This window comes from Linepithema humile, chromosome 1, assembly GCF_040581485.1.
Source record: "Linepithema humile isolate Giens D197 chromosome 1, Lhum_UNIL_v1.0, whole genome shotgun sequence".
In the NCBI taxonomy this organism is placed as follows: domain Eukaryota; kingdom Metazoa; phylum Arthropoda; class Insecta; order Hymenoptera; family Formicidae; genus Linepithema; species Linepithema humile.
Window position 1 is genome coordinate 27,961,504 of NC_090128.1, and position 23,139 is coordinate 27,984,642.

Genomic DNA, 23,139 nt, shown 5'->3' on the forward strand with positions numbered 1-23,139 from the left:
TGTTTATACCGTGCACCGTCGCAAACTCGAACCATTATTTTTCAATTTTGCATGCTCGCGCTTTGTCATCCGCCATTTTCAATAAATTTATTTTGCAACATTGAAATAAATTGATTCTTAAAGTAGAGATTTTTAGCTTCATTTCCATATTTTATAAAACTTTCTATCTTTATTATTTACGAAGTTATCGTCAGTTGAAATTTGATGAATTTTTCCCACATTTTCAGTGTACCGCTTTTTTTTCGGGTGAGTGTATAACACGTAACAAATACTTGAAACTTAAAATGTAAAATTACGTAATTAAAACAGAACCTAGTACACTCTGTTCTGTAACATTTATAAATTATACACATATGTGTTCTGTAAAATTACGTAGCTATAACAGAGCCTAGTAAACACTTTCTTCTGTAAAATTTGCATAACATTTACAAAACACAGACATGTGTGTTCTGTAAATATTATGCAAATATTACAGAACAGTGTTTACTAAGTTTTGTTATAGTTATGTAATTTTATATTTTAAATTTTAGGTATTAGTTACGTATGTTCTGTAATATTTGTATAATATTTACAGATATTCACTGTGTTCTGTAAATGTTATATTAATGCTACAGATTACCATCACCTCACTTTTAAGTAGTGTTTAGGTTAATATTTCAGTAACATTGTGCTGTATATATGTAATATGTAACAAAATGACATAAAGCAAATACGTATAATAAATTTATAGCTAAAATTTAGGTTTAAATTTGTGTAACGGTATAATCTCCTCTTAAATTTAATCAATAAAAAGTAAACCATTAGTAATTTTATATTGCAAAAATCAGTTTATACACTGATGTTTGCAGCATAAAATTGCTGATGGTTTACTTTTTAAAAATAAAAGATTGTACAGTTATGCAAATTTATACCTAAAAGTTTACTTATATATTTATTACGTATTTGCTTTACTTCATTTTGTTACATATTATATACAGCACAATGTTGTTAACATATAATATATAGTATAATATAGTTTGTATTTAAAAAAATCGTATATATATATATATATATATATATATATATATATATATATATAATAGATATGTAAAATAATAAATAAGTAAATTCTTCTTTCTGGTGATAACAAAAAGAAGCCCATACAGCACAAAACATTGCATTTACATTGCAGCAATGTTACAATCTTGCAAGTTGCAATGTAATATTGTTGAGAGATTATTGGAATATTACATTGAATTGTAATATTTCATGAGAATGTGACAGCAACATTGCAAAAACATTACAAGAGCAATATTCGGTAATCGCTACTCAGGGAGAAATACAGGTCGAAGAAACGTCTAATAGACATCTAATAGATGTCTATAGACGATGTCTCTTAGACGTTTCTTCGACCTGTATTTCTCTCTGGGTAGTTCGTTCGTTTATCGCTATGCGACGCGCGTTGCAAAATCTATCTCGTATTTAAGTTTTAATCATGATGATATAAAACTTCCAAAGAGTGGTTAGTAAAATCAAAGACCTTAGTAACTATTTTTATCAGTTAAATTTTTCTGATACGATCCTAACACAAGGAATTCAGAGCTACCGAAAAATCTTACTCCCTACTCCTTGTCTCACCGTGAGAGACCGGCGATACCGAGAATTCGGACGACGATTCCGAGCAGTCGAAATCGAGACATTGTACAAATAAGAAGCTAAAATAAAGAATTGATCGAAGCACGGTATAGTTTCTTGACGCCTGTCTGTTAAAGTTAAAAGAGAATTGATAAATCGGAGAAGCCTCATCGCGTAAATAGGCAACCTGACAGATCGTGAATCGGAATTGACTCGCGAGTTGAATATTCGTAAAAGACGCCCTACATTTTAAACATAAGATTTCGTCAAATTAAAACTATTGTAACTATGTTGAACTTGCAGCAAATAGAAGTGTTAAAATAACATTGAAAACAAAGTTTTAAATAATGTTTTAAAAATATTTCTCTGATATTTATATAAGAAAACTATATTATAAAATAATATATTTAAAATATTTATACAACATTATATCTAAATATTATAAAAATTTACATAAATTAATATTTTAAAACAGTGCTCGGAATTAGTCTAAACATTTCAGTCGATTTCCGTGATATACGCCTCCTTTCCTCTCCTTACCGCGCGCGCCGCAGCCGCTAGGGCCAGCGCCGCCGAGCGTTAGGAGCGGCACTATCCGATTATAAGTGGGTTCTTCTCCCTATTTATTAAAATTTAAAAAAATTTATTGAAATTTATTAAAAATAAATTTTTTATTTTTAAATTTATTTTTAATAAATAAATTTTAATAAATTTTTTTAAATTTTAATAAATAGGGAGAAGAACCCACTCATAATCGGATAGTGCCGCTCCTAACGCTCGGCGGCGCTGGCCCTAGCGGCTGCGGTGCGCGCGGTAAGGAGAGGAGAGGAGGCGTATACCACGGAAATCGGCTGAAATGTTCAGACTAATTCCGAGCACTGTTTTAAAACGTTGATTTAATGTTTCTTGCTTACTGGGAATATTGTATGACTATTAAATGCTACATGATTATATATGAGAAATTTTTTACCGGGTAAGTACTTACATATATTTCTTACGAACCAGTTGCAAGATCGACGTAATAAGCTTACCATCAGTCATCAACTACGTATAAATAGTCCATCGAGTGTTGCACTGAATTCAGTGTCCACCTATTTGCCCATCTACGTTGTCGATTACTGTGCGAAATGATGATACTCGTTAGTCTTGTATTGATTGTTACGGCAGTAATACTTTTCTTAATATATGCCAGGTTAGTAAAGTAGAGAAATAATATTCAATAATAATTAAAGTTATTTATATATAATATAACATATAAAATACCTATAATTTATGATATTATAATACAATAAGTTATAGAAGTTTGCTAGATTCAAATTGCATTTCTAAGTGCATATTTTACATCAAATTCAGAACATTTTTACTCTCTACCCTGATGGAAATATTTTTCTGAAAATATAACGAAATTTTGCTGAAATGTATTTGGAAATTTCTCTCAATTGACCCCATTAATTAATTTTATAAATATTTTAGCAATTTTTCATTAAAAAGTAACAGTTTTCAGTTTAATTCAGTAAATTTCATGTCTAATATTCCAAAACTCTTTTATTACTTTTCAGCAGTATATTTTAACTTTCCTTATATTTCATAGTATTACATTAAACTTTTATACGAAAAATTATGATTTATTTTGAAATATATTCAGTAATTTTTCAAAAACTTTTATTTTACTTTTCATTGATTTCATAGTACTTTCAGCAAAATATTTCCATCAGGGTAGAGATCGTATCTCGCCATTGAAATCGATTATTAATTATCGACAAAGCGTTGCAGAATTGATTATTGTCGATAAACATGATAAAATAAATTATTATCTGCATTTCAACTGTAAAATTTGGGTCAAAGGAACAGAACAAGGAAAAGTAGTCGTAATGCAACTAAACACACCTGTGTTCGGTGTTTCAAATATACGCTTCACTTTATACTCATGCAGAGGCAAGCTCAATTACTGGAAGAAACGCGGCGTCGAGTCCCTCGAGAGCGATCTGATCTTCGGCAACTTCAAGGACGCCATACTCTTCCGCTCTGCGCCGGGATGGCATATCGGTCAGCTGTACAAAGCTGCTCGGGCGGACGCGGCTTACGTCGGCTTTTACATCTTCCACAAGCCGTGTCTGCTGTTGCGCGACCCGAACGTCATTAGGCAGTTCATGATCCGCGACTTCAAGAACTTCTCCGATCGCCACTTCGCTGGCCCCAGTCAGAAGGACAGCATCGGTATGAGAAATCTGTTCGGCGTGAAGAACCCGGTCTGGAAGTACCTGCGCACCAAGATCGCGCCCACGCTGACGAGGAACAAGCTGAGGCAGATGTTCCCGCTGATGATGGAGATCGGCACGCCGATGATGGAGTATCTGGAGAAGCAGCCAGCGGTCCGCGGCAATGCGAAGCTCGTGGACGTACAGGAGCTTAGTTACAAATACACGACCGATTTGATCGCGTCCGTCGCCTTCGGCACGAAAATGGACACCTTTCACCATCCGAACACGGAGTTCTCGTCCGGAGGTATTAGTTTTGTGAATTAAACGGCTGAATGCGCGACAGAGCAATCGATAGAGACGGCTGTCGTGTCATTAATTGCGATGCAACTTTAATGCTACATGCGCAATAATTTTGCAGTTTACAAATACTTTCACTCGTTCAAGAGGATGGTCGCTCTGGTGACGGTGTTCTTCATGCCCGAGCTGGTGGAGCTGATCGGGACGAAGATACTTTTCGACTTCTCCTTCGCGCGTAAGGTTTTCTGGAGCGCGATGGAGAATCGCGAAAAAACCGGCGAGAAACGAGGCGACTTCATCGACTCGTTGCTCCAACTCAAGTACGGCGAACAAAATCCTGTTTACAGTGAGTAAATTTGTGCTTTCAATTTTTTATTATTCATTTCTTTGTATCTCGGCAATAGTTAGCGGAATATTATTATTATACGTTTTTAGTATAATCTTTTACGTTTTCCGTTTTCTATTTTTTGTACGACCTTCCTCTGATAATTTTTATGATTTTTTTTTTACCGTGTATTTTACTGCAGTTAAATAAATCAAGAGATAATATAAAAATACATTACAATCGGCTGATGTTTATTGCAGAATTTGAGGGTGAAAATCTGCTGCATCAGTCCGGCACTTTATTTTCCGGCTTCGAATCGAGCAGTACCTGCATGTCCTTCACCCTGATGGAACTAGCGAATTATCCAGAGTGTCAAGACTTAGCCAGGCAGGACATTAATCAAGCAATCGCCAAGCACGGCTGGTCGTACGAAGCGTTCAACGATATGAAGTATCTTGATCAAGTAATAGCCGAAGCTCTCAGGTTGCATCCACCAGTGTCCACCATCGACAGATACACTCGTCAAGATTACAGAGTAAGTCCGAAATGTCATACCTTTAGACATCTTTCTCTTCTGAAATATTTAAGTCGAGATTCAAAGTCCTTTTGAATTAATGCTGTTGACTCGCGCAAATGTCAAACAAAAAACTTTTCTCGAAATGTCCTTCTTCAAAACTCTAAATCATTGCAAACTTTGATATAAAATTATTTAAGATAGTAGAGAAGTATAATTTTTTAAAACTTATACGTTTAGAAGTTGAATACTGTGAAAAACTTAACAGAGGGATTATTTATTACAAAATAATCTTGTTCATAAAGTTTACTCTCTTAGAAATAAATTTTTTTGTTCATTCTAATAATTTATTAGAATATCGAAAAGGCGTAAATGTGTATGTGTTTCAGATTTCTGGCACCGATATCATTATCGAGAAAGGAACACCGGTATTTATTTCTCTGTACGGACTCGGTGAAGATCCGAAGTTTTGGCATGCGCCGGAAGTATTCAACCCTAACAGATTCGCTGAGAATAACCGCGACATGAGCGTTTACCTACCGTTCGGATTAGGTCCCAGGATGTGCGTAGGTAAGTAGTATATTTGTATTATAATAGTAATTTATTCTGTTCTACAATTCTTGTAAGAAGTACACAAAAAATTTTTTTTATTATTATATTATAACAAAAAAGTAATAGCATATAAAAAAGAAAAAATGTAAGGAAAGATAAAGACCGTGACGAATTATCGTGACTTTATTGAAATTGATATCGAATTTATTTAGAACAGAAATTCAGAATTTTATTCTTTAGAGATCGTATCGCCATTGAAGTTGATAAAGCGCGATAAAATTAATTATCAATAAAGCATTGTAAAATTGATTATTATCGATAAAACGTGATAGAATTTATTATTATCTGCCCCAGCAAACACCAAGTTACAGTTATATAATTGTTAGTTGTAATTTCCCACTCAATAATATAATTGTTATATAACACGTGTATTATATAACAGTTATATTGTTGAGTGGGAAATTACAACTAACAATTATATAACTGTAACTTGGTGTTTGCTGGGGCATATATGGTAAAAGCAGATAGATTTATATTGCAAGCTAATCGATAAATCGGATGATATAATCGGTGAAACGTAATATACAGGGTGGTCCATGAAACCCGGTCGGGTTCTAGCACTTGTTCTGTTAAAGATAGAAAAAAAATGGTGCAGGCAAAAATTAAAATCTTTTATAAAACTTCTCTAAAGTTCTTGGCGAACCACCTTGTACACTTTTTACCTTATATTTATGGTAAAAAGGAAAGATTATACCTACATTTTCGTTTAATTATACAAATATTTTTTCGAAAAAAATAAGTTCATACATTTTAACTTCCATTAATTAGTTATAATTATTTCTACTGTTTTTACTTCAATTTTTCAATTGAATAGCGCTTCTCTCAAAGGTTTTTCTTTTTTTATTTGAAATTTTTTGGAAGGCAGTTGAATAGAGTTAAATATACTTGAGCTTTAATTCTTGAGTTTTATAAGTAATTTCGAATTTGTAATAGATGATATCATTTTTTTACACTGAGAAAATCGATGCAGACAAATCTTAATTACACAACTTCGGCAAACGAACATCTCATTTACATGTTAATCAAACTTCACTTTGCCTGGCAAAAAAAATAGACAGATTTATTGGAAAAACCCCGAAATTACTTATTGCACAACTCAAGAATTTCACTTGTTTGCTGCTTACTGATAAGACGCTATCACGATTCTACAAAAATTTGATAATCGTTACTTAATACTTCAGTTATTATCAATCAATCAAATCAGTGGATGTTTTAACTTGATCTCTATTAATTCGCAGGAATGAAGGTGGGTCAGCTACACGCTAAAGTTGTCTTAGCGTTGCTTCTACACACTTACGAAATCTGGCAAACCCAGGAGCACAAGAGCGTTCTAGATCCGCGATCGACCTTGACGGCAGCGGGCAACGGGATAAACTTATACTTCAAGAAGATTGTCCAATAACGCGTCTATCAAGTCTGTCGAGTAAAATTTTTTACTTCGAGAGAAGTATTCAAGCTATGATTATTTATTTAACACTTCCTGTCATCGGCACATTAAGCCAAATAAATATACAAGGTACATACACAATAACGCAATTACATGTGTTACAATGTACTATAAAAACCATAATAAATAAGCGTAAAAAATATAAACGGAAAACCACGCATCTTCCAATTTTAGTTCTCTCTCAATATGACATTACTCTTATATTTTTATTTCTATGATATACAAAGAATAAATGATATGTTAACTAAAAATAAATGAAAAAGAATCGATGAAGAGCAAAAGATACATAGATTAGATACTGAAGTGGCTAAAAAAGAATTTGTTATATCATATCTGTTGTATCATACTCAGACAGTTTCTGATAACCTTTATCCGCACATCACCCAGATAGCATTTGGATATTCTGACAATGTTCGTAGGATATTTGACCGGGAAATTAATGATATTCTTAGAATATTCAAAACATATCCTGGGATATTCTCACACAGTATAATCTGGGAATGACCAAATGTCCGCTATTTTCTAATCCTGAGTATATACTGGCGATATTCGAAAAAAATCCTGGCCATATTCAAGGAATATTCTGGATATATATGGACAATATGCTTAGTATATGCGGAGAATATTCTAAGCATATGGGTAAGGTCACAATGTATGGATTGAATGTCTTTATATAGAATGTGCACATTATATATATATTTTTTTTAATATATATATATATATATTAAAAGTAATGTTCTAATAATATGAAGATACTCTGAGATATATTGAAAGAATTTCTTAATATTATTATAACATCCTTAACGCGTATAACATGTTCACATTCTGTAAAAGACATTCAACCCATGCAATGTAGATATGCCGATGCATATCTAATAATAAAAATTAATTACAGTATATTTTTCTATTTATTTATATAATGTAAACATTTAAAATTTAACAATCGTTATACACTTTATATATATCGACCATCATAAAATAACATAGTATAGTTTTTCTATTAACGTTGTCATTATAAAACGATTAAAATAAATTATTATCACAATGAGCAAAATTAATGCCGCAACTAAACTTTTCGAGAAAATGCAAAAAAAATGTTAGTAAATTAAATGTCGTTCAAAAAAAAAATTACGGTATACTTGTATGATCTTAACAACTAAGTTTTTTAATTTACTTTTTTTTTATTTTTTGCGCTATTAGCGCGTTCTTTGGCGTGTGCTAGCCAAGTTTTTATTGGTGCAGCAATATCATTCTCGGTTGCACCTGTAAATCGTTTGCCGACCACATCTGGAAATTATATATTATTTAAATAAGATGTATTAATAAAAAAAAATGGTATTTGGGAAAAGCTATACAACATTATGCACAATTATATGCTAAAAATATGTATGCGGTTTTAGCCGAGAATAATTATACATAATTATATGAAATTATGCATAATTATACAAATACTAAATACTATTTTTATTTAGATTGCACATTTATGCATTATTATTCTGGGCCAAAATTGATGCATATTTGTATAATTATGCAGAATTTTTTTGTCGAGTAGTACAATGAAAAGTAGAAAACTCACACAAAATTGCTTTACAAATACGCAAGTCTGAGAAAACTTCTTTCTTTTTGCCACCAACCCAACTAAATTGTTCTGCCAAGTCGTCGGAAAACAATTTACGCATTAACTGTAGGGACATATGTTTTAATGTCTTTCCACCGGTTTGCAGAAGCTCTTTTATAACTTGACTTCTGAATTCCTTGTTTGTCAAGTTCTCCTCCAATTCCCGTAAATCGCCATCAATAGTTTTGAGAGGGAGATTTATTAGTACATTCTCTTTCTCCTCCTCTAATAGATCATCTTCAAATTTTCGATTCAATGTTGCAAATGATTCCTTCCTAATTGTTTTTATTTCCCTTTGCAAATTCTGTATATCAAACTTTATGTTAGTTAATGATCTCACGACAAAGCGTTGAAACACGTTCACACCTATAATAATTAAAAAGAAATACTTTAAAAATTGTTTCTTTAATAAAAAAAAGATACATTCTAATAAAATATAAGTTTGCTTACTTTGATTATTATTAAATATATGACTTATTGGCGAATAGTCTATCAAAGGAGATGCATTTTCTTTTTGTTGTTCGAATTCGGGAAAATCAAAAATAATATTGTCATCAATATTCAAAGTTGGTTCTGACGTTATTACATTCGTAGCTTGATTTTCAGCTGCATGAGAATGAATGTGACGTACAACGGTACCAGGACTATTTTGATTTCTTGCAAATTCCGTATTTTTTCTTGCATATTTATTCGATAATGTATCCTGCGAATTGATACTTCCGTTATTGGATGCATAACTCGGTTCATTTGGCAATTCTGTAAGGAAGCAAAAACAGAAAAAAACTTATTTCAACATAAAAAACCAGAAAGAAAAGTTTGTTTTAAGAATATAAATAATTCTCTGTACTTTTTTTCGCTGGTATGCTTTGTGAAGTACAAGGAGATTTATTGAAGACTGGTATATCATTTGTTATCTGCGGCGTTGTATCATTTATGGCCAAGCGTTGATTACCATTTTTTATCAAAACAGCTGGAAATTAAAAGGAAATATATTCATTATTTTAGGAATAATGGGAATCTTAACAAGTAATAAATAAAAGACATCTATATTTTATGTTTTTATAATACTACAAAATTGTATAGTATAACTTATGATTGAGGAATCTTGTCACGCAACTTAATAATTTCAAATAAAATTAATAATTAACCTGCGCGCGATTAGTATTTATAAAATTTCTGCATAAATCTGACGAATTTATATTTTTTACTCCAAATTATTTTATTTTACCTTTCTCTTTCTTTGCCTTGTAAATGTTAATAGGAGTCTTTGAATTGATGGTTTGAGGAGGATGGGGAAAAGGGTCTAATTGAACTTCTGTTCCATTGAATTCTTCCTCGTCGCTGCTGCTATTGCTCATTCGTGCTCTCTTTTTTCTAGATCGCTTTGACTTGTCCGCTCTTGCGTCTGAATCGTTATCAAAATCCGTTAATAATTCTGCATCTTTCAGCTTGGCCTTAGCTTTCTCATACGATGCTATAAATAAGAATTAATTATATAAATATTTTATATATATAAAAAATATAAATGCATATTAAATATTAAAGGCTTCCGTTGTTTAAAGGAATTGGCACTTTATATTGTAGTTTGCGAAACGTTATTCTATTGCAGAAATACGCACTTATCACTCGGAAACCAATGCCATAGAAAATATGTGAATATTATTTTAGCAATAAAAAATCTGCGTCAAAGAAGAAGAATGTGCAATATATTGCATAAATTATTAAGAATTTATACTTACAATCCTTGGCTATTATTTTTATAACTGGAATGTTCGTCCATAATTCCTTAGGTGGTTCCATGTTCCGAATAGCCTTTTCGTAGCGCTGTACATTTGTCAAAGTGGGCCATCGAGCCATTGACATGTCCTCATTTAACCAATTGCTTGGTATTAGTTGCAATCCATCGGAAAACTCGATGACGGCATAATAATCATGTTCCGACGGTGACATTATTTTTGGAGATCTACATTCAAATGGCATTTATATCAGTATGCAATAAAGGAAATACAGCAAAATTGTTTTTTGCAAGTGTAATTTTGACATATTTCATGACAACTTTTTGTAAAGACCATATTTGTAATTCTGATAGAGTATGTACTGCATATATTCCAATTAATGAAGAGTTGCAAGGTTGTTTATAAACGTCATCTCGATGAAGAAATTCTCGTCCTATAATTACGAAACTCTTTAGTTGCAAACAATATGCTATGTTTTCTATAAGAACAATTTTCCCACAACTTAAACCACAGCAGCAATTTGCATTGTTGCCTGCCTTTAGCGTCACATTTCCACGTCTTATACATTTGTATTGGGGGTCACTACAATGTGCAATAAGAGGTCCAGTGTTATGCTTTGATTTGAGATCAACTTTGAATTCAGTTTCCACCGAAGCCTTAATGATAACTGTGTTGTTTTCCATTTCAGCTATTCGTCGTACAATTTGCTGTAAGGGCTGATTGGGTTTTCTTACAAATCTTTTCAATGTCTGCATATAATTTTCAAATTTATATGCGCTAAAACCATCTAAAGGACCAAACTTTTCGACATCCTCGACAAGGTGTACGAGCCCGTGGACATTGTGCGAGACATTGTGATTTCCATACAATTTTGCGAAAGAAGAAACATAATGTTCTAGCAGCTGTTGTGTATATGGTAAAAGAGAGTGTAATTTTTCACAGCACATTATTCTTACAGCCACGTGCAAAGATACAAAATGATTATACAGATCAGATCGCAACTTTGATTTTAAAGCTATAGGGCCCGTGTACAACAAGAATTGGCGATATTCCGTAGCTTTCCACATTCTAGCATATCTTAGCGACTTTGGTTTTCGTCCAAATTCAATTGGAAGGCATGGTAACAACTCGTTTTCTAAGCGTGCTGATATTTGCTGCTGTATAAGAAGTCGAAGACGATATTTTAAGTCACCATATAACCATAAGTTTAACGATTTACGAGTAACTCCCAAACAAACTAGATGCATGTAATCTTCGGGTACATTCGTAACGGGGCCAAAATTTGGTATTTCCAATAGATTGCATGTAATGCCGTCTTTATGATATGATTCATCAGTTTTATTTTTAAAATCTTTATCTGTTCTTTGCGGTGCGCCAAAGCGTGGAAAACAAATTCGGTTTTTAATGTAATCTCCTTCAACTGTGCATTTTGTGCAACTTCTGTAGCCCGTATGTGATATTACGCTTAATGCAAAGGACTTTGCTGGTGTATCACATATCAGTTGAAATATATAGCAAGGGAAATGTCGACCATTGTGAATATAATTCCGTCTGAACATAATATTTTAGCTTCTTCTACTAAATCTTCAAAAAAATTATTTGCCGAGGCAGGTTTTTCTTTTCCACAATAAATTCCAACAGTGAAAACATTTCTGTACGGTATTACAGATGCTAAAATTGGCCACAGCTGATCCGGCATTGATTTCCAAAGTGGTAGTCCATCAACACTAAGTTGCAAATTAATGCAATCTGTAAGGTCCCCGGTTACCCGGGATAGTATTTTTAATATGCCACTTGTTAAACCAAGATGGAAATATATTCCTGATGGAACATCTCGTAATGTAGTTTTTTTAGGTGTTTGCAGAAGTGTCCGCGTGACTCTACAGGTAAACAGGAAAATTCAGTACATTCATGCTGTCGTAACCGTCTTAATAATTGTGATAACGCATCATGCTTGATATGATATCTAATTGCTCAATCAATAAGGAATTTTTTCATCGGCTCATTACCCTCTTGTTCTTCGTACTCTTGAAATTGTGGCAAATTAGCTACTTCATCATTGATGTCGTCTTCTTGTTCTGAAGATTCAGAATCGCTGAATTTGTAATGTATCATAGAAACTTACGAATAATATTTTTACGCGGAAATTGGCCGATCTTCTTTAATTAATTTCTCATTAATTATTGCGAAAATCGCAAAACAGTAGAGGACTTTTCTATTCGGTTTAACCCGCTCTACCTACACCCGAGAGGTGATTCAGCAATTACCGGACACCCTGTATACAATAGCTTTTTTAATAAGGTTTAATATGTACGACAGACAACTTTTTTTGATAATTAATGACGCGGAACTGTTCGCAAATAATCCGTTATTTTTATTCTTCGCTTTTAGGTGTCCTTGGCTGTTACAAGGAAAGCCGGGCAAGCAAAAGAAGACGTAAAACATGGAAGGACGACGGCGATGATCGAGACTAATGAGAGCACGTCGAGAGAAACGCTCCAGCCGCTCGAGGTCTAGCCTGGCTTGGCGCGGTGCGGCGAGACGTGAGCCGGCCCTGCTTAAAATGATAGATAGGAAATGATAGAAAATTCTGGCTTTCCTTTCCAATGGTGATTTTGAATCCCTTATTTCGTAACGCACTTACGAATTTTTACATAGGTGGCTTTAATTCAACTCTAACTGTCCCTATAATTTATCCTTATGATAATTAATATGTTATACAATAATATATACAAATAATGTAAAACATTTTTATACGTGTAGTATGTGACTCTATGTTGTTTTATATATGTATGTATGTAATATTATGTTACTTTATATACGTGTATATGTAATTCTATATTACTTTATATAAGTGTGTATATGTGATTCTATATTACTTTATATACGTGTTTGTATGTGATTCTATGTTATTTTATATACGTGTATATGTAATTCTATATTACTTTATATATGTGTGTATGTGATATGTTACTTTACATACCTGTGTATGTAACTCTATGTTACTTTATATACATGTATATGTAATTTTATATTACTTTATATACGTATATGTATGTGATTCTATATTACTTTATATATATATATATATACATATTTAAAACTGTCTTAATATATAAACCAATTATAAAGTCGAATTAGCATCTAAAGACGATAAGATAGTCATCAAATAAGAACGGTCTATATCTAGAGACTATCTATATATAGAAGGCACAATAATACACGATATAAAGCAAGAACAACTAATATGGCCTGATATGGAGAATAGAGAATGATAAACTACTTAAGCAAGTAATGGAGTGGACCAATAGGATAAGAAAAGAGAAAAAAACCTAAGTAAACAGATGGAGAAAATAAAAAAAATTAATAAGTAAAAGGAAGGGACAATTGGAATAAATAGAGATTAGGTATTGTACAACATTGTAAGACGAATTATTGCATAAACCAAAAAATATATATTTATAATTATAAAGTTTTTAAACAAGATGAGATTTATGACATATTAAATTATATATATATATATATATATATATATATATATATATATATTGCATATACATATATGAAACACATTAATAACATTTATAAATGTTAATTTGTAGTTTATCTTTCAGAACATAAAAATTATATTTTTGATGTGTAACAAAAATAAAAAAATACAAATCAGAAAATTGGAAGTAATAAAATACTAAATGAATCTACAGGTAAACAGGAAAATTCAGTACATTCATGCTGTCGTAACCGTCTTAATAATTGTGATAACGCATCATGCTTGATATGATATCTAATTGCCCAATCAATAAGGAATTTTTTTATCGGCTCATTACCCTCTTGTTCTTCGTACTCTTGAAATTGTGGCAAATTAGCTACTTCATCATTGATGTCGTCTTCTTGTTCTGAAGATTCAGAATCGCTGAATTTGCGAACGTGAAGATATTCATATTCATATTCGTTCCATAACACTTCTGTTTCGCAATCCTTTTGTACCTGTTCCTCATTATTATTATCACTATCATTATTATCATAATGATTATCTTGAAGATTTATCTCATCATATCTGCTTTTGTTGGTTTGCAATAACTCGTCTTCTACATTTGAACTGGTCTGTGGGGAAGAATCAGTGTCATCCAATAATGCCTTCGATAACAGTTGTATCTCTTCTTGCCGAAGTCTGCGACGATGTCGATTAGAATAGGAGCTTATATTTTTCAATAAGCTTTTTCGATTCATTGTCACCTGCGCATTTACTAATTTGTATTACTCTTCATTATAATAGCCTTGTGCGAATTTATCGATATAAACTGCCACGCAAAAAATATATAATTGCCAGTAATGACAAAATACAAAATATAAATTATTAAAAAAGACCGGTGGTAAAAAACACTAAACTTTAATTGTTATTAATTTTTATATATTTTTAATAATCACACAAGAGATTCTAGAGAGTGTTAAATAGCGCTAGATTTATTTTATGTACATTTAGAATCTGTTTATATTTGGAAATGTTTATGAAAAAGGTCTGATTTCTTTGAAATATTTTAAATAATTTTAAATACTTACTAAAATATAAACAACGGAATTAAAAAGTGTACATAACAAGACTGCATATTTGCAATAGTGAGAAAGCATGATATGTAGCGAAAAATATGAAGTGCAAGTATGGGAGAGAGGATTCAATAAACACAAAAAGAACTACGAAACATATAAAGTCGAACGAATATATAGTCGTTTCTTTAAAATTATTTATGTTAAGTACTACTTAAATGAGTTCCTAAGACATCATTTCATTGATAATATAAAATAAGTAATTCTGCAGACATGAAAACAATACTTTACGAAATAGTTTTTATAGTAGTAGTATTTAATAGTCACTTCTTAAAAACGGATCTTAATACTTGTATATTTCATAGTCATGTTATTTCTTATAAGAACATTAAGCTTTTTCGTGCTTCATCTCATTAATCTAAAAAATGTTTTTTAATATCAAAGCAAATTTTATTTGTGACCGCGCGCATAGAATGTTCTATAAAATATAACCTTAATTATAAGTATCAAAAATTTTCAGAGATTTAACACTGGGAAATCTTTGATATTAGACTGAGGTTATTTCGCAATTCGGTGCATGAAAAACACGAAAAGTTGTGCTCTCAAGTCGCGTCTTACTTGAGACTTGTCGGGATGTGAAATAGGGCTTGTTCGTTTTAGCTACACTGGGGCTGCTCTGGGTCTGCTCTACACAGGACAATACAGGACAGATAAATAGTTTGTCCTGTATTATCTTGTTTAGAGTAGACCCAGAGCTGCCCCAGTGCAGCTAAAACGACCAAGCCCATAGATATATTGAAATTCAACAATAAATCTTTTGCACCGGCTAAAAGTGCAAAAAAAATATATATATATGGGTAAAATAAAAATACCTCTTTTCGCTAGGATTCCTCGCTCGACACGTAATCTAGGTGGATTGACTTCAGAAAATAGGCACGATAGACGAAAACCAAAGGCCCAAAAGTAACAAGCAAACCATTCACGACGAGCACGAGATGACAGCGATTAATGAACAATGGCTAATGTGAATGGTGGCGCGCGCCACGCGCCGGTGGGCGGCGCGACGTGCAGCACTGGCATGCAGTTTTTGCCATAAAAACGCGGACTGATTATTATAGCGTTTTTCATTGAAACTGCACTCGTGCAGTGTTTCCATAACAGCAATGTTAAAATTTGCACAAAGACAGTGTATATTTTAACATTGCTCTCATGGAAACACTGCACGAGTGCAGTCCTAATGAAAAACGCCATTAGATTCAATAGAACGTGACAACATTAATTAATGACCAATGAAAAAATGACTAATGAAAAAAAATATATATATATGTATATATACATGTCCATAGGAAATTTAGAATACTAGAACAATACAGGCGCGCGCTGCGCGCGCGCACTTATTATAGTAATTTAATAATTAAAAAATATAAATATTTTAATAAATTTTTTTTATTTTAAAAAACCGTCAAAATAACCTTCACTCTCAATCTATCAAACATATCTTCGCATATCCACTCTTGTTTACATTTTTTCAAGCTGTCAAATTGTACAGACGTATTCCCTGTTCAAAAAACGCATTTTTTTAAAAAGAGTGAAAAAAGAGTGAAAAAGTGAAAAAAGGAGAAGGAAAGGGTAAAAGAGAAAAGTAAAAAAAAAGATAAGTAATAATTTTAAAAATTCTCATACTTATAGCGCGCACCACTTCCAGTACATGCTTTCCTCTCCGCGCACGCTGTTCTTTATGCTTCTTATTAATCCGAGTGTTTTTTTATGAGTACTTTTATGAATACTTTTTTACATCATTTAAAAATTAAAAAAAAATGAATTTTAACAAATATCATCTAGCAATTGCAAATATCTCTCAAAGTCGATCTTTCAAATGGAGATTATTGTTTGTATGAAGTTAAATCATCAATGTATTATTTGAAAGATCGACTTTGAGAGATATTTGCAATTGCTTTAAAATTTCAAGTACTTAATTACATTATTTAAAAATTAATAAATAAAGAAATTAATAAATATATCCAGTGAACTCCAGAGCAATAATTAATACATTTAGCGCCATATATATCCATTTATACATATAAAAAAAAGTAAAACTTTAGTTTGCTTCGAGAAACTAAATAACCGATGGTTCTAATGTCATCAAAATCGACGTATAATATTTGCAATTGCTGGATGATATTTGTTAATTACATAATTAACTATAACATACATCTTTAAATACAGCTTTCAATTTAATATATATTTTTATTTCACATATATATTTCTTTATATACATAATTTTTAACGTGTCTATTATCTCGTTGATTACCAAGAAAAACTTTTAATGCTTGCCAAGAACGAACTCTTGAGAAAGCAACATATAATTGCCCATGATTAAAAACATCTTTGCGAAGATCTATTCCTACTCTATCAAACGTTTGCCCTTGTGATTTATTAATTGTCATAGCAAATGCTAATTTTACTGGAAACTGTCTTCTTGAAAAGGTAAAAGGATATATATTTTCGCAATATAATGTTATACAATTTAAAAAAACGATATCTCCTGCCTTATCACCCGTTAAGATTTTACATTTCAATAAATGATCTGTAAGTTCTATAATCATTAATCTAGTACCATTACAAAGACCTTCATTGATACTAAGATTTCTAATCAACATAATAATGCAATTTGGCTTTAAACGTAATTCATAAGGAGGAAGACATGATGGAGATAAACTGTTTAAATATTCTGGTAACAAAGCTTCACCAATATCGCCATTATCATCACAATTCATAGTACTATCAACACTTGTATAAATTCGTTCATTAGTTATATCTAATAATTCAACAACTTTTTTATTAATTTCATCTACGTCAGTATTTCTTGCAGAAAGTATAGCACATTTAGCCATTTTGGTAAATTCCTTTTTCCGTATTAAATCGCCATATATATCTTCTACAATATCAGCATTAATAGGTGCTATACAACATTCAGGAATTTGTATGTTATCATTAGAATCATTCAATATGCCATCTCCCATATCTAAAAGAAATTTTGCAAATTCAATTTCTTCTGGAAGAACTCTCATATTTTGTGTTAAAGAATAATTTACAAAATATTTCCAAATAGCACTAAATTTAATAGAAAGATTTACAATTTCATTTCGAGTACCATGTACTTTTATAGGCAGAAGTTGTCTAAAATCACCACCTAATAAAACAATTTTTCCACCGAAAGGTAAATTATTGTTCATAATATCACGCAATGTTCGATCCATAATTTCTAAAGCATATCGTGGTGACATTGGTGCTTCATCCCAGATGAAAATATCTGTATTTTTCAAATATTGAGCTTCCTTTGATTGGATTTTAATAGCAGATGTTGAATCAGCAAATAATGGAACCGGCAATCCAAATGTCTTATGAACTGTTTTTCCAGCAGGTAATAATGTCGCTGCAATACCCGTAAAAGCCATTGCACACACGTGTTTGTTTCTAATTTTTGCTAAATGATAAATAGTTGTATATATAAATGTTTTACCTGATCCACCTGGACCATCAATATAAAAACAATAATTATTATTATAAATATTGTTATCTAATTTATTTAACACAAGATCAACTATTTCTTTTTGTTTATCATTTAATTGTTTATATTGTTTGGTACCTATTTCCATAGCTTGTTCAAATATCACATAATCATTCTCTTCGTTTAACAACTCAGTTTCTAATAATTGCTCCATTTGTGGAAAATCAGCAAGACTTTTGCCTTCAGTACAAAGCATATTATTGATTTGTATATATGCTTTCTTCTGTCCTTGTAACATACCAAAATGTCGAACATAATCCTCCGACAAAGCTGTTTTAAAGTTATCCCATAATTCTTCAGGATGTAATGGCTGACAATGTAATAATATTCGTACAAATAATTTACGAAGTTGTCGTGGCATCATCCATCCAACAGCTTCATTCATAGCTCGATTCCATTCATCATCATCTTCGATTAAACCTAAAGCCAAACATGCTGCCGTAAATGATTGACATAATTCTCCATTTACAGTTCTTAAATTATTAAAACTTGTAGCCCCCTTTATTGTAAGTAATAATAATCGTAAATGAAATAATTCTGTTTGAGATGGACTAACAGAATACATTCGTCCTATGCAATTATAGTGACTTTTGCGTTTAACCCAGTGTGACACATTTCTATCATTAATTTTCTCTTTTTTAAATGTATAATAGCGTGGAATTTCAATATATAAATATTGTCTTGCTTCTTCATCACGCAAATTTAATGAGCATCTTCATCCATTTTAGTCTCTTCAAAATAAGATTTCGGATAATGTTTCGAACATTTACCATCTACCAGACACCAATCACCACAAGGTCCATGAATCATATGCTTCATAACTATATCATGTAAAATACGATTGTCAGATGGATCAGGAAAAATAATTGATTAACATAGTAACCTGGCTTAATGCAGAAGTTATTGTGTCTTCATTAGATTCATTTTCAATTATAATATTTTGTTCGTTAGGAAGATGGACTGGTAAACGCATTATAGTATGGCTTTTATCTTGTAACTTCTTACCAAGGATACGCCAACAGGCTTCTACAGGTCCAACATAACGAGTTTCGATATAATTGTGTATCTCATCATGATCAATAATTACATTTTCTGTTATTGGTTCAATGGTTATAGCAGCAACATCGTGCCCTTTATAAATATATTTATATAGATATTTAACCGATTTGATACTTGAAACTACTTCAACATTAATATGACAATTAAATATAATCGATAAAGTAGGACAATATGGAACAACATAACGATTATCAACTATATAACCACCAGGACGTTTAAAATTTTTACCATTATTTCGTCGACAATAATAGGGATAAGCATCTTCATCCATTTTAGTCTCTTCAAAATAAGATTTCGGATAATGTTTCGAACATTTACCATCTACCAGACACCAATCACCACAAGGTCCATGAATCATATGCTTCATAACTATATCATGTAAAATACGATTGTCAGATGGATCAGGAATTTCAGCAGAAATATATTTGTCAACAATCTGTGGAGTTGTTATTTTAAAATTATATTTTAAAGTAATCAACATATAAACATGAGGCAAACCACGTTTTTGAAATTCAATAACATACACAAACGCTGCTACTTCACCAAAAAATTTTTGCTTAACAATCAAGTCAATTAAATAATTTTTTTTAATGTTAAAAACGCGAGCACAAATGTCAGGTCTATCAGAAGCTTGCTGACCAGGCAAAAGATTTTCTTCAATTTCACGCCATTTTGGATTACAAGTCATTGTAATGAAAAGATCTGGTTTTCCAAATTTACTAACAATTGCCATTGCATCTTGATAATTTTGCATCATATTACGTGGTGATCCAATAAATGTGGAAGGAAGTATTACCATTTTGCCAATACGTCCATTTAAATGATTTGCCATAGTTTGTATATAATCTCTTAAACCTTGATATGTTTCAGAACGTAGTTCTTTTTGATGAGTTTTGCAATAATCAATTCTATCCTTTTCCATTTTTACATAACTATCCACAAGCCATTGTTGAAATAAGCGACGACCTAATATAAAAACATTAAATTCATCACGAATAGCCATACGATATTTAATATATTGTCCTCTTGTTATTCGTTTATTGCTATTTAATTTTGTTAAATCACGATGCCAACCTTGAGTGCCATATGGATAAAATAATGGATATATCCATGGTTCAACATTTGGATCCATAATACTTACTTTTTGCAAAATTTTAGTATTTTTATTACGTATTGTAACATATGATTCTGGAATTTCTCCATCAGCAGTAGTACGAAAAACAGCTGCAACTTCATTAGTTCTTTGAGCATTATATCGACGTCGATCCATACCTGATCTTAAAGTAAATGATAATTGTAATCCTGGTAACAAATCACCAGATTCCATTTCCAAACGTCGTTGATTTTCTAATTCTTCACCCATTATTTGATAAGATTGAGCAAATACATTAGATCTCCGCATTATATGTTCAAGGTTTTGAACAATTTCAAAATCTAAACACGAATTTTGATTAAGACGATGATCGATCGCTTCATTTAAATCCACAATAAAAAGTTGACCGTAAGAAGGACTTTCATTTTGCGCAGCATATAACGCTGTATTAATTTGATAATAAATCTGTCCTTGTATTTTAAAACAGTACGGACCAGGTCGTCTATTTTGAAAATTAATTAAATTGGCATTAAATGATGCAAATGAAAATGAACTGTTATAACTGCGAATATGTTTAAAAAAATCATTAGATTTTACATGACTACCATCAAATAAATTATGAATAAATTGAGGAAATTCAGGCAATGGTTGCAAATATACTGCGACATGATTGCAACAATCGTGAAATGAATTGCCTTTATTAGATATTTTTTCGGCTGCAAAATATTTTGCATTGCAATGAACACAAGACACATCCATAGAACCAATATAGTATTCATTTATGTCGTCAATTAATATTGTATTATTAATATTTAAACAAGGTTGTTGTTTTTTCTGTGATCGATAATGAGATAGATATTCTGCATAACTTTTTTTTTGCTGATTTAATGATATAGTATTTCCAGGATCTCCTTCAATTATTTCTTCATTTATTTCTATTATGCGATTAGTATGTATGTTATCAGTGCAACTAATTTGTTTGTTTATTAGTGTAATATCTAAAGAATGTTTTTTGTTCAGTTCTGTTATATGATTATCATGTATTGTACCAGTAACATTTATAGCATATTTTCTATAATCAACTGTTTTTAATTTATTTTTTATTTCTTTAGCAACTGAATAACGACGATGTTGATTTTCTGCAATTCTTTCACGACATTGTCGTTGAAATTCATGTTCTTCGTTTAAAGTACGCTCTTTCTTACGTTTCGGCATTTGACAAAAATATAAGTATACACTATATTAATTTTATAATATACTTATATTATTTATATTATATTATATATATTTATATAATTACATTAATTATAAAATTCTATTTATTAAATTTAAACAAATATGTTATCAAAATTTAGTTTGTTTTATTCTTTTAATTGTTAGTATACAATAAAAATTATATATAAAGAATTTTTTTAATGCATGCAAATATGTAGGAAAATGATAAATATCAACATTATTATCATCATAGTTATCATCATTGTTATCATCATCATTATTATCATCATTATTATCATCATCATCATCATCATTATTATCATCATCATCATCATCATCATCATCATCATCATCATCATCATCATCATCATCATCATCATCATAATTATCATCATAATCTTTATCATCAATTATCATTCATTAAGATTAACATTATATTTATTATCAATTACACATATAATAAATTACACATAAAATAAATTACAACACAATAATTAATAATATAAATATAACTGTAATAAAATATTAACTAAGTGTTTAAAATTACTATTTATATACAACGTAATTATATATTACAACACAATATAATTAAACATTTTAATATAATAATAATAATTATATTCAACTAATTAGTAATATTATAATATGAATAGATATTCTTCTCTTCTCCTTTTTTCTTGTTTTCCCTTTTTCTTTTTCTGTCTCTCTATTGTTTATATTTATTAATTTTTTCTAGAACTTCACTCAAAGTACCTAAAACAAAAGAAATAATAAATATTAATATATTTATATTTATTTTAAAAATATAAAAAATTATTATACACTACTCAAAAAAAGTAATATAAGACTAATATAAGTACTATATGACTTTGAGAGATATTTGCAATTGCTGGATGATATTTGTTAAAATTTATTTCTTCAAAATTTTTAAATAATGTAATTAAATACTTGAAATTTTAAAGAAAATTTTAACAAATATCATCGAGCAATTGCAAATATCTCTCAAAGTCAATCTCTCAAATGGAGATTGTTGTTTGTATGAAATTAAATCATCAATGTATTCTAATTTCATACAAATAAAAATCTTTATTTGAGAGATCGACTTTGAAAGATATTTGCAATTGCTCGATGATATTTGTTAAAATTTTCTTTAAAATTTCAAGTAGGGGAAGGTGGGGTAAAACGGACCGCGGGGTAAAATGGTCCATTTGCTAGATCTTATTAGTAAGTACCTCTATCTGCTGGATAAACATAAAATTAATTTCCTTTTTGATGTTTTTTAACTGTTTAAA

At 30.9% G+C, this 23,139-nt stretch overlaps 2 protein-coding genes across 6 annotated transcripts; one reads left to right on the forward strand and one right to left on the reverse strand.

Moving 5' to 3' along the window:
• The first annotated feature begins 2,466 nt into the window (after positions 1-2,466).
• On the forward strand, positions 2,467-7,163 carry LOC136997499 (cytochrome P450 6k1-like). Of its 2 annotated transcripts, XM_067348406.1 has the most exons (6): positions 2,467-2,587; positions 3,548-4,119; positions 4,234-4,458; positions 4,698-4,972; positions 5,341-5,521; positions 6,802-7,163. In XM_067348406.1, exons 1-6 carry the CDS (start codon positions 2,514-2,516, stop codon positions 6,963-6,965), a joined length of 1,491 nt encoding a protein of 496 aa, XP_067204507.1. In that variant the 5' UTR covers positions 2,467-2,513; the 3' UTR covers positions 6,966-7,163. The 2 variants fall into 2 exon arrangements, with proteins under 2 accessions (XP_067204507.1, XP_067204504.1); XM_067348403.1 differs by lacking the exons at positions 2,467-2,587; positions 5,341-5,521; positions 6,802-7,163 and adding an exon at positions 2,612-2,806 and having other exon boundaries at positions 4,698-5,062.
• Positions 7,164-7,393: 230 nt separating this feature from the next.
• LOC136997497 (uncharacterized) lies at positions 7,394-16,075 on the reverse strand. 4 transcript variants are annotated; one of them, XM_067348401.1, is made up of 6 exons: positions 15,782-16,075; positions 10,368-10,591; positions 9,857-10,102; positions 9,476-9,598; positions 8,587-9,384; positions 7,394-8,297 (listed from the first exon to the last, which is right to left on the reverse strand). In XM_067348401.1, exons 2-6 carry the CDS (start codon positions 10,576-10,578, stop codon positions 8,176-8,178), a joined length of 1,500 nt encoding a protein of 499 aa, XP_067204502.1. In that variant the 5' UTR covers positions 10,579-10,591; positions 15,782-16,075; the 3' UTR covers positions 7,394-8,175. The 4 variants fall into 4 exon arrangements, 3 of the variants coding, with proteins under 3 accessions (XP_067204502.1, XP_067204503.1, XP_067204501.1); XM_067348402.1 differs by lacking the exon at positions 15,782-16,075 and having other exon boundaries at positions 8,587-8,994; positions 9,079-9,384; positions 10,368-13,796; XM_067348400.1 differs by lacking the exon at positions 15,782-16,075 and having other exon boundaries at positions 10,368-13,796.
• Positions 16,076-23,139: the final 7,064 nt, after the last annotated feature.